Source organism: Crassostrea angulata, chromosome 5 (genome assembly GCF_025612915.1).
Source record: "Crassostrea angulata isolate pt1a10 chromosome 5, ASM2561291v2, whole genome shotgun sequence".
NCBI lineage: Eukaryota > Metazoa > Mollusca > Bivalvia > Ostreida > Ostreidae > Magallana > Magallana angulata.
In genome coordinates this window covers 9,359,212-9,378,897 of record NC_069115.1, presented here as the reverse complement: position 1 = coordinate 9,378,897, position 19,686 = coordinate 9,359,212, and the positions used below count along the sequence as shown (strand labels likewise).

At 31.3% G+C, this 19,686-nt stretch overlaps 1 protein-coding gene across 1 annotated transcript in view; it reads left to right on the top strand.

Moving 5' to 3' along the window:
* LOC128184274 (tryptophan 5-hydroxylase 1-like) overlaps window positions 1-16,849 on the top strand; it is a 56,133-nt gene extending 39,284 nt beyond the window's left edge. Inside the window, exons 2-13 of the mRNA XM_052853702.1 lie at window positions 3,633-3,752; window positions 7,322-7,475; window positions 7,842-7,930; window positions 12,906-12,973; window positions 13,466-13,516; window positions 13,655-13,800; window positions 14,326-14,461; window positions 15,426-15,552; window positions 15,689-15,787; window positions 15,917-16,050; window positions 16,142-16,208; window positions 16,664-16,849. Of these exons, the coding sequence (XP_052709662.1) occupies window positions 3,633-3,752; window positions 7,322-7,475; window positions 7,842-7,930; window positions 12,906-12,973; window positions 13,466-13,516; window positions 13,655-13,800; window positions 14,326-14,461; window positions 15,426-15,552; window positions 15,689-15,787; window positions 15,917-16,050; window positions 16,142-16,208; window positions 16,664-16,678 (1,206 nt within the window). The 3' untranslated portion in view covers window positions 16,679-16,849. The remainder of the gene's footprint in view (window positions 1-3,632; window positions 3,753-7,321; window positions 7,476-7,841; window positions 7,931-12,905; window positions 12,974-13,465; window positions 13,517-13,654; window positions 13,801-14,325; window positions 14,462-15,425; window positions 15,553-15,688; window positions 15,788-15,916; window positions 16,051-16,141; window positions 16,209-16,663) is intronic.
* Window positions 16,850-19,686: the final 2,837 nt, after the last annotated feature.

Genomic DNA, 19,686 nt, shown 5'->3' with positions numbered 1-19,686 from the left:
GATGTCCGTTATATCGTACACACTGAAAAATAAGCGAGATGTCGTTCTCGCTGTACTACAAAATATGACGTCATATGCTTCAAAATGACGCATTAAGTTAAATCATTGAAGGCTATCGTGCAGTTTTATAGCGAAGAAAAATAAATGTCATACATTAACGGAAAAGTATAAATGAATATTTTGTTTAAAATCATTATTAGTAGAATGCTACCTATATAGTCTTATTTTCATTTTGTTAAAAGTATGCATCGTATTAAGAAGCCACCTCGGTTTTGTATGTAATATCGTATATCTAAAATCTGAGTACCTAAATAAATCACTTCATTGCAAGGGCATACACTTACCTGATCCCGACAAACTTTTACATGTGAATTTGAAATATGCTATGTAACTTAAAAACTTCTACGATCCTTGTAAAATCTTACAAATTAATTATTTTTTAATGAAATTAACCCTGTGACCTTCAAAATTATTCAACATATGCATTATAGATTACGGTTTCTACTAACAAATATTCTTATCTTAAAAAGTTCGCACCGTTTTTCAAAATCTACGATATAACATCAAGTTATTTCATAATTCAGTTGTGAATTTTGACATGATTATGCCCTTGCAATATTGAATTTTTTAAATGACCTCAAAACCACTAATACATCTGCTTGTACCATGCGACTGCCATATCACGTGACCACTATGAACATAAAATATTGTACTGTTATATATATATTTTAGAAATATATTGCAATTGAGTGACTGTTATTAATTTTAAAAAGGACATGCCAGTTTAACTAAAGTATACGTGTTTTCATCACAAAAATTTGCCCATATTTTTATTGACCGCCTTAACTGTACTGCGAAGCATATGGACAATTTAGCGTCTTATTTTGACTGTTATATTCAAAATCGTGAAATTAAATAATTATTTGGAATAAGATCAAAAACTTAGTATTATCCTTTAAAATAGATGTCAGTGCAATAAAATCGTGTAGTACATTACTGCCACATTGGTGCATTATCACGTGACAACTATAAATAGCTTACGTATATTCCTTAACATAAAATGAGATAGAACAACACTACCCCGCGGTTAAAAAAAAAAATAAACATACCAATTGAAAGCAAAACATCTCAGTTTAATCAAAACCGCTGCTAGAATCCTATCTTTTTCCTCATTAAAACGTTATTAATCCGGTTCTCGTAAAACCTTCCTAACTTTTATATAGTTTGCACGGAAAACGGCAAATTGCATCAAAACAACACACAACTTGGGATTCTAGCAGCACTTTTCAATTTAAGCATTGATCAAACTAACGATACGTATAGAATTTCAAGTTCAATTAAACAGGGTAGTGTTGTTCTAGTTGGATTTTTATATCGTAAACAACGACGGAGGAAAGCCTGGCCGAGAAATAAAAGCAAATTTACATACCTTTTAGCGAATGATTGATTAAACTAACATCTCCCCCAGTATTCTTATGTTCAATTCTCAATAAATCACACCACAATACTTTATTAGAGTTCTTTGATTAGTTATATTATGAATATGTGTACAATGCTTGCCGATCAAATTCACACGACATTCAACTTTTAGTCATGACGTCATCAATGTGCAAATCTACGTAATAAAAACTAATTTCTGGAAAAAAATTGTCTTCAGTATTTTTTATTCGTTTTTGATCTACGTTTCGTTGCTTAGATATTTGAATATGTACATAATAATTAAGATTTGTGATTTCACGGAATTACATGTAACTCAGATTCCATATGCTTCCTTAACACCCCCGCGTATACTAAACAATATTCAACTTTCAAAATGTCCTTAAACGGCCCTTATAAGGAGATAAGGGATCGACCCAAAAAACTTTCTCTCACACGGTACACTTGTTGAACAAAATGTGTTTAAAGTTAAATGATCTTTCATTTGATATTAAGAAAAATGGATTGACTCATCCAATTAAGGATCAAGATGGGCCTAAGTCTTTTATGTTTTGTGATAGGATAAAAGAGCAAAATTATGTATAATACGTTTATATATCCTACATTTGTAACAGTATAATGATTTTTTCATGCGTTACCTTAATAGGTATTTTAGGGGTCAGAGGTAAAAAAGTTTAATCTTTTCTATCTCAATTGGAAGAAATGCAAGTATTTTAAAAAAAGCAACGTAAGAGAACTTATAAAAAGCATTACAGGAAAGCATTAGTAATCAACTCCTTTTCCAGATCATGTTTGTTTTGTCGAAAATAAAAGCCGATGACGTCATATCACATTCTAAAGATTGGACGGAAGATATCCTCGTTGCTCGCAACGAGATCGTGTCAAGTTTGTTTTTATTTTTTCTCAGTCAAGCTTTGCTAATTGATAATCAAAGAAAGTTCCTTTACAATCCTGCGCATGCGGCTTACATTCACGCTAAATCTCGGGACGATTTTTAGTTTATGTTTCCACAATATCAATTTGCATTGATAAACTCAGAAACGATAATACAAATGCGTGTAATTTTTCATTGAAAAATTGCTATATATTTTGTTCATAAAAAAATAATAAATAAATAGGAGAGATAACTCTAACTCAGTGCATTTAATACGAAAAACCCCGAGAGTTCCGAATGTTAACACGGTGTGTAAATTTGAAGCGAGTAAAAATTGTTGGTGAAAATCTGTAGAATTCTTAAGTAATAGGAGCTAAATTTTCAGATGAAAGGTATTTACAGTCTCACAATGGTTTGTTATGAATTATATAACTTATTTTCAATGCAGATTTATTATTTTTCTCCAAAAATCGTTTCGTAGCGATTTTGCAATTTTTGCTACATTACGGGTATATGGGAGGCATTTTTACTGTGTTGAAGGTCTGTCCTGAGACAGAGCTAGATTGTTCTAACTAAGCAGAGTGAGGTGAAATTAATAGCATTGTTGTAACCTTAAAGCTTGATTATGTACATATAAATGTCTACAATACGGAGAGTCGATGTATCTATTTTGTAAGTGTCCAATATCATTTGCAATGTCAATCGATGCACGCACGGGTCAAAGTCTAGTATATCATTAAATATCAATAGGAAGTTATAAGCTGGAATCACAAAAAGGCTCTGCGTGCCATGCTAAACTGGTTTTAGCACACAACTGTCTTGAAATCCTGTTCTATTGAACCACATGTCTTATATACCTGCTAAGGCATTCGAAAGGAAAACTTCACTATTTCGAATTACATTTATTACAGTTACTAGGTAAAAATGATTTATGTCTAATTCGTTCCTCATACAAAAGAAAAAAAAGCACATATATTCTAAGAACACAATGTTTAATTAAAGACCAGCAGTAAACGTACTTTGATGTTTTGCATCACAAGTTTATTTTCACTTTAAAGAAAGTATGTTGTAGTATCTGGCCCCGCCGTCACCAACTTTCCTGTAGTCAACACAGAACCTCATATCTGAGGCTTGACTTCAAATCTATGCACTTTTCTTTAAAGGATTTGAGTTGAAGTTTGAAAATTTTGGTGACGGTGGAGCCTGAACTGTTTGTTGTTGAAAAATATAAATGCATTTCGCTAAAAACATTAGGCTCTATGTACCTGTATTTAATACGGTTTCCCCAATTCGGTCTCCCTAAATGTAAATCTAATTTCAGATGGATGCCATTGGGAACACATGTAGGTCGGAAACGGAGACAAACCAAAAGAAAATTGAAATATCCTTTTCTCTACCAAATAAAGTTGGTCAGCTTGCCAAAGCACTTGAAATAATGAAGGTAATGTATTTAGTCTATAAACTAATTACAACACGTTCTTCAAGCACTTATTATTATAAAGGTTCCCCGTTTCACATGATACCTTATATAATATTATATAAACTATTATTTCTTTTATTGGGTGCCATCATTTTTTCCCAAAAAGCTGTTTAAAGATATTAATGAGTTTTCATTATTCATTTATTCGAAATGTGTTTAAGCATCTTGAAATATGTATTGAAATTCTAATTTTCTTCTTTATCTTACATGTTTGATCATTGGTGTTAGTTGGTATGTAAGTAAGTAAGTAAATAAATAATTCATTAAAGTGATCGATGAATATATCATTTACGATGATATACATACTATTATATAAATTATATTCTTAATACATGCTCGAGAGTTTAAAAAATACAAAATTTGCGGTTTGCTTTGAAAAGTTTACAAGATAAAGTTTAAAACAAATTTTGTTTTAAGTTAGGAAAAATCTTAAACAGTCATTTTTAAAAATTATTATATACATGAAGGCTATGCCTCTTTCCTATGAAACTGGTTGTTGTCTTGTACCACTGTGTTTTTATTTTTATTCGTCGCCGGCTAAAAACGATCCATTTTGGTGTGTTATTTTTAGACAATGTGAGACCAATCTATCATAAAATGCTTCATTTTTTGGATTATGTTTTGTTGTTTTGCAATTCATCATGCACCTGCATTTCATCATACAGATTCGTGTCATTTCTTTTTTCTATGGTAAAAGTATCCATTGCTCAAAGCATAACCAAACATTTTGAGCTATAAACGGAATTTTGAAAATCTGGCTAAACAGATTTTTGGTGTTTTGTTGGTCAAATGATTAAAACAAAACTGTATGGAACGCTGTTTCAATAGTAATAATAAATTATTCTAATATGAAAAATAGTAGTGTCATTGTTTGCGACATTGACTAAATCAAATATAGAATGACCCATTGCAAGTTATTGTTTTCGTCTTTTCTGACAAATTTTTAACAAAAATAACATATCTGTCAAATAAAGATAAGTGATATTCAGAATTTAAAAAAAAGGAAAACGATAAATTTTATAATATAAAATTTATTTTTTGTTGGTTTTCACTTTCAAAAAAGTGTTTTAGTAACCAACTTTTTGAAATAATGGCCATGCATTGAATATTTTTTTGAAAGAGATATATCACAATATTTTACACTATGATTGGATTTATAAATTGTAAAATATAACAATTAATTCAACTTTTTAAAAAATCAAATACAGTTTATGAATGGCAGTGGCACCATGTAATGCAATGCTTTAAGTTTTCAGTAAAATTTTATAAACATATTCCAGGCCATTTTTCAATCGGTTTGAAATATCTATCAATTTTTGAATTAATTAAACAAAAGAATAATGATTAAAGTCCTATGCCTCTTGTATTGAATATTTTCTTCTTGTTCATACATGAGATCAATGATCACCATTTTGAGACATAATGTCTTTTATGGTTTTGAAGCATTTCTTCATTTTTTTACATTGATTGCATCACGACTATCTTATTGGATGCAAGAGAGATAACAAACAGAAAATATGCGAAATTATAATGATTCAGGAATAAAATCTTAACTTGTATTATTATAATTCTGCCAAAAATGATTAGGCAGAAATTAAACTCTAAAAACTAAACAAAAATTAATCCGAGATTTCCCCTGTTTTGCTACAAAGCCATTTTTGATTGTGCCTAACATCATGATATAGAAACTAATATTATTGTTTTACCTTATGTTTTCCCGGAGAACTCACAGATAATAAATTGAATTTCTCAATGATTTTAATTATAATAGGAGATGCAGATATTTCTTTCAATTTTTAGTATATAGACAGACAGACAGACAGACAGACAGACAGACAGACAGAACACCAATATTTCACAGACTCACACACACAGCAAGTTGGTACAATGTATTGGTATACACCTACATATCTAGATACACACAGTACAAATATGTAAAGAAAAAAAATAAAATTAGCAGCTACACCATTATTATTTTAATTAAATATTTATACAGGAAAGAGAAAGTCTTAAGCAGTAAATAGTTTCATTTCAATATTGTAGTAAGTTTGTAAGTAGGATATCAACATTTCAAGACATGACTTTTTGTCTTTTTTATCGACCTTTTTTGTCTTAGAAAAGATACAAAAAAATATTTATACTCAAAATTCTATGAATCATTCTGTAATTAAACCATACCAGTTCTATGTTTTTGTGATTAACTTAGAGTTGCAATATATTAGAAAGTCATTGCATATTTTTTTTAACATCGTCATTTACTTTATATGTAATGCCAAATCCTTGTAGACTTTTGATATTCAACCGACTATTGAAATCTGACCAGCTTAAGAGGTGTTCTAAACGGGAAAACAAGTTTTCAGAATGTCAAAAGTTCATAGAGGGAGTTTAAACTGCATTGTTTCTAAAAAGCATGTACCAAACCAACGAGTAAGGCTTACAATAAAAAAAAATTCTCACAAAAAGGTATCAGACCTCAGACATTCAGTGTGTTTTGAATGATGAGTTTGTTATTTACTTACATTTCTGGTGAAATAGTTGTCACCATGGCTCATGAGCTGGTAAACCACATTGCCCCCCCCCCCCCAACCAAATATACTTTCCTTCAATCAAAGAATCCACAAAAGATGAACACACGTGCACAAGCAGGTGTATAGGAATAAAATGTGTTTGTAATTGCATTCACATATTAAGAAATTGATAATTTCTGTATTGTCTGACCTGAGCGGAAAACACCAACTACTTCATTTATAACTTATTTTTGTTCAACATGTTTTACCTACTAAGTTATGACACCAAATGAAGTTCCTGAAACTTACATAAGAATTTGCTTTTATGTATAAAATGCTTGTATTGCCTTTTCCCTGTAATCCTTTGACTTAAATACTTTGATCTTTTACCAAATGTCCAATGTCTTCCGCTCATCCGAAAATCGTCCAATGCATACAAACAGAACGGATATGAGATCCTTGTCAAGCAAAGTTAGCCCCTTGACCTTTCTAACGATCTTCAGAAACTCTAAATATTTTATCATACATCGTTTGGTCTCTTGGCCATTAGAAATGGAAACGTCTACCTTAAAGATACCATTTTAATATTATTTCAAGATAATTTATTACTGGTTTTTTTTCTCAAACAATATTGTTTTATTACAATGGTATATTATTGATATACATGTACATCTTAAGACATTTTGAAACATAAAAATTCGATCCCCAACTTAATATTTTTAAAAAGTCTTTGGCTGATTGTTTGAAAGTATGGCCGCTTCTCCTCTGAAACCATAGACATAAAATAGGAATTTAAAACGTTTCCCATTATCTACTGTGCTCTCAGAGAATATCAAAATCGACACATTCACAAAAATGAGATTTGAGGCCAACTTCTGTGATCAGTTGTGCCTTATAGTTACTAATATTTTACTAATATTTTCACAAATACAATTGTCCTTACAGCCTTTGAATCATACATCATTTGAAACAACATAAGAATATATTAAGTTATCATATAATGTCTTTTGACTCGATTTTTAGAGCCATCAAGTGAACCTTTACCATATTAACTCTAAACTCAACAGGGAGAATAGTGAAGAATTTGATTTCTTTGTGATTTGTGACAATAGCGGACGTCTGAAAGAGGCATTGGGTGGTCTCAAACAATTTTCTACGAACTTCGAGATCATATCAGGTAAATTAAAAAAAAAATTGCTACAAATTTTTAGACAACTGGGTGATTAATTAAGGTCTAATAATAAGTATGGAAAACGTCATTCATTATTCGACCAAGTGGAAGATTGTACATGTATATTATAACAATGTCGTTGTAATGACCATAAAACTTTCGAAAAAGTGACTTCATTTGATACTGTTGATAGTTCTGTTTCATTAATTTGTGTGTCAGTAGTTTGCCTCGCCTTAGAAACTGTTCATACGTAGTGCATGCCCTTGCATATCGATTTTACTGTGAGAAAAATTTGTTTGTTTAAGAAATGCACAATTAATAAGAAATATAAAAAAAAAAAACTTTCATAATCATTATGCCTATCTTTAACAGTCCCATGGTTCCCCAAACACATAAGTGATCTAGACAAAATCGTTCCATATACTTTCACCTGTGAGAAAGAACTGGAGGCAGATCATCCGGTGAGTTTTTGTTTCGAATTTGACCACTTGTACATTAGTATCAAAAACCGGTCAAAATAAGGTTCGATATTTTATATTTAAGCATTAATTCAACATTAATCATTCCATTTTGAAATCAATATGATATCACAGTTTCATGATTTTTGTTTATTGTAAATTCTATATTACCAAGCGACAACAAATGTTTTACCAAGTTTACACAGATAAAGTATAGCAAATGATTTTAGAAAAATATCTGACAGCCTACTGTTAGATACTGTTAATATGAAAATTAAATGTTGTATTAACAAACAGTATTTAAATTCAATAGTTCCAATACAAAACAGGAGCAAAATAAACACGGACCTCTACACAAATTAGTTGTAGGGTCAGGTGCTAAAAAGAAGTGAGCATCGTCTGATTCCCTGGCTTATGTAACCTATGCAGCTTTGTTATAAGTAACATCATTCATTATTGAGTTGCATTTATTTTATTTATTTTCCATTCGTACATCATTGAACAATTTCTAAAACAAGACCAGCCTTGACAAATAAATTGATAAAACAAGATTAACAACACTCTCAATTTAAGTCATCATTTCTTAGGTTTTATGACTGATCATACAACGCCATTGCCAGGAAATACAATCTTCTGCTAGGTCGAATATTGAATGACGTTTTTCATACTTATTATCAAGCAATTATCAATCACTGAATTGTCAACGGATTCTACCGTTTTCCCGATTTCGACAAAGAGCAAACGGCAAGTGTGACTTGTCAGCAGGGAATGCTTACTTATCCATGGCACCTGATCCTAGTTCTAAAATTTGTAGAGGTCAGTGTTTGCTCTTTTCCTATTTTGTATTTTTCCTTTGGACTGTTAAAATTGAATGGCTTTAAAACAAATATGACTTATGGTCGAAAACCCTACAAATGAATTCTAGACGACGCATCCAAAGATAAGACAACTCGCCTTTCAATTAGGTCAACTCGCTCTCGGTCAAGGCATGTCACCCCAATTGTAGAATCAAATTTTCTATCAATTTGATTTGCAAATGCTGATATCTCAATATCTTTCAGAAATCAATATATGCTTTAAGTATTCACATTTCTTAAGCTTAATGCAATATATCTCATAAACAGTAATTACAGACGTAATGGTGGTCAGGATAACAACAGATGTTTTTAAGAAAGGCCTGACGCACTGGCAACGTCGGCAACGAATTCGATGATTAAACCATGTAACATTATAGAAGTACATGTTTTATTATAATCAGAATAATTACAGCAATACAATAAATAATGATCGTAAAATATATTAAAGCATCAACCACTACACGTTTCCCCTTTCTTAAGACTAAATGTATGCAAAACGTACATTAGTCCAAAATAAAAAGTGTTTTAAAGTTTTGTAACAGATAAACTTTCATATATGTAGAAAAAGATATTATAAAAGAGGTTATATGTATAAACAAGTTGTGTTTGATCTCTATGTAATTCATATACAGTAGAATACACAATCTAATACAGGCATACATATCTAATTACTGGTAGATACAAAAAATGTATCATTACAATATAAAAAAAAAATGATTTTATATATACAACAATATCATTGCAAGCTCAAAAAATATAAGTATTTAAGACACAAGTCTGTATACAGTTAAAAAGACACTGTCACAAATAGCAGGGAATCTGGAGAAAAGGAAACATGTACGGAGAAAACCTTACATTTCAGGAAAGAGAAGATGGACAACCATTGGATTTCCTACGTATACGCAGATTATCGGAGGCTGTTCTGGCGTTCTTCCATCTCAGCCAGCAGCTATGGTGTGTTTGATTTTACCAAACAAAACATTTCTTCCACCAAATTCTTCTGCTACACTGAGAATGCTAATTCTTCCAACCACTGAATGTATGACAAAAAACCTACTTGGCTCTTGGAAACTTTGGGAAAAAACAAACGCAGAACATCCTGACACCTGGTCTGCGTAAACACATGATCTCTAGTAAGGTACGCCTGAACTGTGGGAACTGTCTCTTCGCATGTGGTTCCAATTTTAAGGGATCCGAACAGAACATTTTCACAGTAAAATCAGATGATGTTGTGGAGTATACGCTACAGATTCCGGTACCAACTACATTGGATGAACATCCTTGTCTGCAGCTTGACTGCTCCTGTCGTATATGTAGAAGGTGTAAATTCCAGGCTTGATGAAGATCGGCAGAGAATTTATCTGGCTCTCGGAAAAAATACTTTCCACTAGCCCTATGTCTGTGTTATGAAGCGAAGGACATATACCTTCATGTCGGGCCTCCGACAGCTAGATATCTTACAGTAGAATACCGAACAAGAGTTAAGAGACAACTTCAGGGGCTCCGAGGTACTTTTACGAAAATATCGTGGTACTTTGTCGGAAAGACGAGAGCTGGGGATACCCTTCTATTGGACAGGAATTATCTGAGAAGAAGAACTCGATTTTTTTTTCAGTCTTCGAATATGAGCTTGAAGATAAGTGACCACCTGTAGCTGATCATCTTAAGACAAGGGTGTCGTCAAGAAAACCCATCTTATGATCATCCACCAGTAAATCTAGGGCATAGTTGTTAAGCTCCATACTGTAATTGAAACAATAGCAATAAATGAACGTTTACTAATATTCGAAATAATGTGTCATAATTCTTATAAAAATATTACTATGTATATAAGCAAACATCATTGCAAGTTTAAATACACCCCTCCCTTTCCTTAAAAAAAGGAATCTGATTCATATTTTTAACAATTTAATAGGGTGCTTTTCAAGACTATATCTGGTATATTTGCTTTCAGTATGTTTAAACGTTTGTTGATAAACTGTAATTAGCAGAATTGTCGCTGGGCGGAACACGTCATTATTCGGAACATAATTTTTTCCCGTCTCTTCTCTGTACTCAACTGTTTTAAAGGGTCTGCATGGATAATTTTGGTCTTTAAGGTTTTGCAATCCTTCATTACATATGTAACATTTAAAATCTTCTTTATGATGAGACTCATCCAATCTAACCCTAACTTTTCTTTGACAGAGGGAGGGTACCTAAGAAAAACGAGGGAACCAACTTCATATGTCGAACTCTTTGCATCCTATCCTAATAATGTTTTTGATTTCCAAAACTTTTGAAAAATGATTACATATCATTTTCTAACCACTCAACATATAGTATTGACCGAGACGGTTTTATCTATACTGATTGGTGATTCGACCACAACAACAATTGGTAACGATGTTTCCTTTCTCAATCTTGCGTACAGTTGACCACAAAGCAATTTCATAGTAAACCCTAAGTAAACCCGGTGTGGACCAAGATTATCAATAAACAAAGCCAGAGTAAACCCCAAAAGTAAACCCGGGGTTTGGTTGAGTTTACTCTAGTGTAGGATTGGGTCTGATTGGTACTGTATAACAGACATGATTTTCTAAAAGGAAATCTATAACAGGAGTCTATTTTCATTGTTACTAAACGTCTTCCAAAACAGTTGTCAGCAGCGTTTTATCGAAAACTAGTCATTTGCGCATTCCTCTACTCATTCAGATGGTCTGGATTTTTTCTTTTATCTCCGCATGTTGAATTATTTAATTCATACATACACAATATTCACTGATTGCAAATAAATTCAAAAGTTCAAACTATGGTGAGGTTTTGTAGATTTGAATGATGCCAAATGAAAACATATCACAATTTACAGGCAAAATAATAAAAAACATTCTTTAAATAATAAATAAGAAGATACATATGAACTAAAGTTTAAAAGCATTCCGTCTACAGTGGGGACGAGTTGTCCTTAAAAGGTAGTGCGTTCCCTATGGCTGTATTGTGGGGCGACTTGTACTGTTGCTTACAAATAAGGAAGAGTCTGTTTAATGAAGATAAAAAACCTTTGAACTTATAAATCCCAATATACATTGATAAATAATTTCAAAAATTTGTTGATAAAAATTGCACTTAAAGTCTTTCATAACACTATTTGAATCTATACTACTATATTGAAATAATAGACTCGAATTTTTGGTCTTTAATACCGATAAATCGGAAGAAAGCTGTCTTTTTTATATATATTCTTAACGTCATTGGTACTTGAAGATTACCAATTTGTTTTTATTTTGTCTTAGTTAGGCTTCGCTTATTAATAATCAATCAATCATCTAGATTTTTCGGATTTTACAATCTTGCGCTTGCGCAATACATTCATGCTGACGGGATCTTTAGTTTTTTGTTTTCACGATATCATATATGCATGAATAAACTCAGAAATGATAATACAAATACGGGTAAATTATCATTTGCTTTACATTCTGTTCATATATTTAATGATCTCTTATGAGAGAAAGTATAAAATAACAAATATATATTTCCACTAAGTACTTACTTTTGTTTTCGTGATTACAAAAATATTTGAAAACATTTAAAAAAAATTCACATTATATTTCTTAAAAGAGTGAAGATAGAATATGTTTATCGTAAAAATGAATGATGTCCTACAGACCCAGTTTTACGATAGAAAGCGTTCCGTGTACTGTCTTTGTAGCAAAGAAAATACGTATAGGTTGGGGAAAAAGTGTTGAATTCTTCCATTATATGGCTCAAAATTTTAAGATAAAATGTATTTACAGTCTCAAAAAGGTTTAGTATGATGAATTTGACTGTGTTTTCAAGGCAACTTCATTAATTTTCTCCAAAATCGTTCCAGAGCGATTCTGCAATTTCTCCTACATTACGGGTATATGGAAGGCATTTACAACTGTGATGAGGGCCTTTCCCAAGACACAGTTAGATTATTCAAACTAAGGAAAGTGTAGTGAAATAAATAACATTATTGTAGGCTTATAGCTTTGTTATGTAAACGTCAATAATACGGTGTGTCGATGTTTCTATTTCGTAAATGACCGATATGCAATGTCAAACCGTGCACACACGGGTCAAAGTCTAGTGTTTAATAAAAAATACATATTTCTGTTTAGGGATTCACGGATGCTGAGTACAAAAAAAGAAGGAAAGAAGTGGCTGCCATGTCACGCAGTTACAAGTAGTAAGCTTAAAAGGAAATAAATATTGAATAAATAGTTTAAAGAAAAGAAATCCTAAGTATATTGGTACATGTAATTCCCCTTTTGTCATAACTTTCATTCTTACATTCTACTTCTTACACCCGTTTGACTCTTTGCAGTGTGAAAAAGATTTTTATATTCACTAGGTATGCAAAATTCTATTTGTAATAAGTGTAATAGTGAGGTTTGCATAGACCATCTTAAAAAAAATTCTTAAATTTCTCTTTACATGTTATATTATTGATAATTATATATTCACAAAAGACGAAATTTTTGTTGATATGTTATTTGTAAGAAAGGTGCATTATCATTATTAGGTTTGATCACTCTGGAAGTATTCTTAATTTAATCCATGCGATTCTTGTTTTAATTTAAAGATGAAGATTTAGATCTTTCGCAAATTGTTTATGGTTAAATATTCATTATATTTGTAAAACGTTGCTCATTTTCCATTTCTATTTCTTTGAATAAAGTGGCCAATATATCCCAAGGGTGGAATACACAGAAGAAGAAATCAACACGTGGTAATATCATAATTAAATATATATAAATAGTTTTTAAAGGCGAATACAATCACCATAGTAAATATATAAACAGTTCTATTTGAGATGTATATGATGCGTTTTTGTTTAATATTGATGAGTATTGTATGTTGAATATAGGCGAAACGTTTACACTGGACTGATCGATTTATATCCTAAAAATGCCTGTAAACAATTCAACTGCAACTTAAAACTGCTGCAAAAACAACGTTGCTACACAGCAGACAACATTCCACAACTAGAAGACGTTTCAAAATTTTTACAAAGTACATACTGTGGTTTCTTTAATGTTCAAGGGTATCAATTTTCGTGGATAAAGTGAAAATAACAGTTCAAAGATACGTAAATTCGTGGCCAATGACCCTATCAATGCAAAGTGTGAATAGAAATGGCACTTCAATGAACATGTAATTTCGTGAATCAACTTAACCTCGAAATCCACGAAAATTGGTATTCAACGAATATTGATGAAACCACAGTAGTATTCATATTTTATTCGGAATTCCATAACTTTTGTTTTACAAAATGAATAAAAAAAGACGCTACAGGTTTTAATTCATAATTTTCTGGACCTGTTTGTCGCTTTGTTTCACTGTATTATATTCGTGGTAGCACTTGCCATTTACTTAAGGAGAAAATTGAAATAATCTCAGAATAACAAAACGTAGCTAAATGATGAAAATTCAATGAAAAAAAAATTAGAAATTAAGAACTTACAGAAAAAAGTCATGCAAGATGATGCCCTGTGTATTTCTTATATGCAATTAAGTAATGTTGACTTCTGTTTATAGAACGCACTGGATTCAGACTGAGACCTGCGCCAGGGTTAATTTCTCCTCGTGACTTCCTAGCAGCACTGGCTTTCCGCACGTCATATACTACGCAATATATACGTCATAGATCCAAACCAGAGTACACACCCGAACCGTGAGTTAAAATAAAAGCGTAAAATTCAAATAAGTTAATAATCTTTATGTAACTATCAACTCTCATAAATCGGTCACCCATCGATCAGTATCCCGAATCTTAAAACATGTGTCTATCGATCAACAAATGATCGAAATTCCAAATATGCATTTTGCTATTTCACCTTGTTTTATAAAAGATAACGTATTTAATGGTTGTTGGATCTGATTTTAGCAAACACTGTACTGTTGAAAATATAAGTGCTTACATTGTCCACACCTTCACGTGAATTCCCAGGAAGAGCCCTTATAATCTAGCCTGAATGACAGAGGTTTTCGTGTAGGTGCTTTTAATGTTTTTAACGGTCCGATATGAGGGAGCGCCAAAAATATGGGTTCAGAATGTACATTTTGGATAAAAAAAATCTCCTGTGGAACTTTTTGTACCCCCTGATTTTTTGCGCTGAGAACCAATAATCTAACCAAACAGGGTTTTAAAAAAATCAAAATGACCCTTTTAAAAGACAACACGTAATCAAATGGTACATGTATTGTTTCTTGAGTATCTTGATCTAAACAAGTCTTAGTAAACTTTTCTAATTTTTGTCCGTAACAGAGAGTCAACTCAGTGTTAAAAGCTTTATATGCATCCAAGTGTTTAAGTTTAAGCGTATTTTGATCGCCAGGCGACGCTTCCCTATTTTTAGAACCACTGTGAGGTTAAATTATCATCATGTAATTATGAAGTATGGTCATGAAATGTTGAGGTATCAGTATGTAATGTTACAATATCAGCTATTGCACTTTTGAAGTAATATCATATAATGAAAATCATCCACATTTAGTTACGGCGGTTCTTACAATATGCTTATATGTGTCTTTATGTAGATGTAAATCTCACAATTATTTTTGATTTAATATTAGATAAGAAATATTTTAAATAAATAGTAGTAATAAATAATGTTATGAATAATTATTTATTTCAGCGATATTTGTCACGAGTTATTGGGTCACGTGCCTCTATTTGCGGACGAAGAGTTTTCTCAGTTTGCCCAAGATATAGGATTAGCAAGCCTTGGAGCTCCATCTGAATATATCAGAAAACTAGCAATGGTACTGTAAATAAACATTGAAGAAATATGCATAAACCCGCCTCAAATTAAATACAAAGGCGAAAAAAATGGATAATACAAAAATGAATTAAATGCAAATCACGGGATAAGATTATAACTTTCATTTTTTATACTAGTGTTATTGGTTCACTGTTGAATTTGGGCTGTGGAAAGAGGAAAATGATGAACTTAAAGCATACGGAGCCGGGTTGTTGTCTTCAGCTCAAGAATTGAGGGTAATAAAAGTATTGAATTGATTTGACAATTTTTTTGTGTTTTACATTTAAATTCATTCAACTTTGTTGTCCAAGAGTGTTTTTTTTTTTTTTTATCTTTTAAACTTGTATCTCATCTATTTGATGTAGCATTGCCTAACAGACTCGGCAGAAAAGAAAACCTTTGATCCTTCCGAGGCATGTAAAGAAAAAATTGAGCCCTCAAAAATCCAGCCTTATTATTTTGTGGAAGATAGTTTTGACATCGTAAAGGAGAAAATGAGGTTATATTTGCTATTTATTGTAAAGTCAAAACTAATAAACAAAACATAATACTTTAAGATCAATGTAGTTATTGGTTATTTTAAATTACAGAGCGTATGCCAAAACCAATCCCCGTCCTTTCGATGTATGTTATGACAAATCAACCCAGAGTGTAAAGGTATAAAGATATAAGGCATACAGTTTAAGTATATCTGCAACATCCAGTGGCTATAAAAGATAAATTGTTTGTTTGATTAACGTCTTTTGAATGATCATTGACATTAGATGTTTTGTAATCTTTAGTTCAGTGACATAATGTTTGGTATGTTTTTTGTATTACATGAAAATAATGCATATAAACACACGATAACAATACTCATACTTTATACCAAACAGATGTAACGATAATAAAATTTAACGAGAAGCATGTTAAAGTCTAAAATCATATCATAATTTCTTAGTTTCTGTATTTGTAAGATTTTAAACAGATTTATAATATAATTATGTCCTTATTCATATTATCTCTGTTTTTTGCCACAACCTCCGATGAATATGGTATCTATTCATTATGATGATACAACAATGGTTTAGAGTTAATTCCTAGCTTAAGCCTACATGCTTTGTTTATTGCAGGTGATCTATCAGTAATCTAAGGTGCTTTGCCACAATAAGGAAAGTAAAGACTTTTTTTTTTTTAAATAGAGGAGATAATGATGGATGACAACAATATATAAATATTTGGGTGTTTTGTTTTTGTTTCTGTTTGTTTGTTGTTGTTTTGTTTTCGTCTTTTTTGTTAAAATACATTTTTGGATATTATTCATTTTTTGTTGCATTTGTATCTGCGAAAATCGATTTTGAAAATTGTTCTCTATTACACAGATATTTGAAACAATACGACATAGTAAAATAGAATTCAAATCTATAAATCTTATGTTTCTATTAGATCTAGAGCATTTTGTTAACGACAATTCTGTTTCAAAACAAACATTTGTGCTAAGCAAATATATTATTTGCAATTTTTTGTGTGCTAAAAACATGCATACAAATGTTCCTTGTTATTATAAAGTCTTAGTTCTGTCTAAATGCACAATATAAAGTTATGATAACTCAACATTCATGTACGTAGTAGTTTAAGAAAAGAATGGCACGCATCGCAAGTGTTTACATTTTCAGGTGGATACTTTATCACGTCAAGTTTTGATGATTTTAGAAATATACTAAACATACTATAATAAGAAAAATAGTTATCAATAGCCTATTTTTTTCAGTTTATTTAGAACGTCTGGTATTTGTAGAGTTAATGCTTATTATGAATAATATGATGCCATGTTTAGCATTGCGAATAGAATCTATCTATCTATCTATCTATCTATCTATCTATCTATCTATCTATCTATCTATCTATCTATCTATCTATCTATCTATCTATCTATCTATCTATCTTATATGGGTGTAAATAAACACTTATTGAATATTATAGTATCTTCTTTCAAAATTTACTTGTAGACACCTCTTGAAATATAGACAGGATGAAGCTGTACATTTCAATCAAATAAAGGGTGATTTATAAGCAGAGTTCTGCCATTCTGTAACCTTTCCATACCTTTTGTTTCAGATTCGGTAAACTGCCATAAATTTAACTTATGGGTAAAGGTGTCCGTGGACATCATAATAATGCATTAAGTTTTTTTTTCTCCACATATATGGAAGTAATGAGAAATATTTTCTACGATTTAATAGATTTTCATTATATGGGTAATTTAGCCCCATCCTAGGGTCTAAACTTTTGACCAAGGGGTATTTGAATCCACAATTTAAAAAAAGAAAGAATTTATGGAGATCAAAACCATGAATTTTGTTTTTTAACAACTATGTATGGGAGGAGGGAAACCGATTTGCTAAGATTTAATACATTGTAACTCTGTGGCTAAATTCGCCCATTCCTAGAGCCTTCACCTCCGATTTAAGGGTCATCACTTTCACAATTATGGTGGGAAGCTTGAAGAACATGTTAAAATTACATTCAGTTTTTTCCTCACATGCGTGGGAATAGAGAAGAAAATAATAAACATTTTGCTTCTGTTGAATATTAAGCCCCGCCTGTGGCGTCCAGGGGTGGTAGCCCAATTTGAGGGTGCGTAATATACACCGTTGTGTGCTGTGCACTTTACGGTACTTTCAAATTTTCCTAGATGGTACTAATACGACTGAATGAATCTCAAAACTGTCTATTATTGAATTTGGCTAAATTTCAAGGTTTAAGGGTATATTATCCTATCAAAAAATGTCTGTTTTTGTGCAAGATAGATAATGATTGGACTAATGGAAGCTATAACGCAAGCCAGACTTTAATCTTATTAAACACATAAAAAAAGACAAAGTTTCATATTGATCAAAGTAAAATCTACCTTAAAGAAACATTCCATTAGCAGGCAGTGTTGTGATTATTGTACTTCTTGAAGTACATTTTACACATCTTTTAGTGATTTGATCACTGACTTCAATTAAACGAAACATCAATCTTTTTATTGTCCAAATCTAAATCAAACCAAACCAAACGTCATTAAAACAGCAATAACTATTTAAGTTTAAAGATTTCACAATTCGTCAGTTTTCAAAAATGTGACATACAAGCATTTAGTAAATGGCTCTGCTTTCAGTAATCTAAATCCTTTGATTCATAATAGATAGGGCTTTGTCGTAGCATACAGGTACGTTTTATTTTTGGTATTAGACATTAAAGCTAGCCAATACCCTTACCACTCAAAAATGGACACTGGTGTAAAAATCTTCTATTTTCACGGTTGTTATCCAGCTTTGAATTAGCAAACAACGGTTTAATTGATTTTGAATACAGTTGTAGTTTGAAACCTATGTAACAGTCAACTGATTTTATATCACCTTTATGTGACAATACTTTTAAAAAAACCTTAAGATATTCACTGTATAAATTAAAGTGTTATATTGTTCAGCTTTACCATTATACAGTATTTAGAAACACACTTTCTTTATTCATATTTTGTCATGTATATGTTAGCATAGAACACCCCATTTACTTTGGAAAACTAGAAAGCGTGAAAGCAAAAAATTAACGATATTTATAATTTAAAAAAAAATTACAGTAGAGTTTTGGTAAATTTAATCAAATTTATTTATAACAGACAAACGTAAGAAACGATAGCAAAAATGCTCATGGATTCGACAATTGTTCTTCTTTCAATCTGATTACATCGAACCACTCCACTCCTAGTTTTAACATATTATACAATTAGGTACTTCTGAACTTTGAAGCAATGTTGGTTTTTGTAGGTTTTCTTAATAAGATGAAATAAGATGATATTGTTTAATCATAAGGCTTTTTTACAGTTGAAATTTATCGAAAAATTCAAGGAAACTTCTTCAATCTTCAATCAAACCTTCCACATCTTCGCTACAAAGAATTTACATGATATCCAGGTTCAGCATGAAGACTATGTGCAGTTTGAGAGTGATTCCAGTAAAACGTTCAATCTGATCCAGCAACGAGTGTTTCTCTTGCTGTCACTGATAAATGAATTGAACATTTAAACTTATGTATATTCTTGGACCTTTTCTAAAATTCTAAATTTATTCATAATTTGCTGAAAGATACCATATTCAGAAACTTAGGTCGT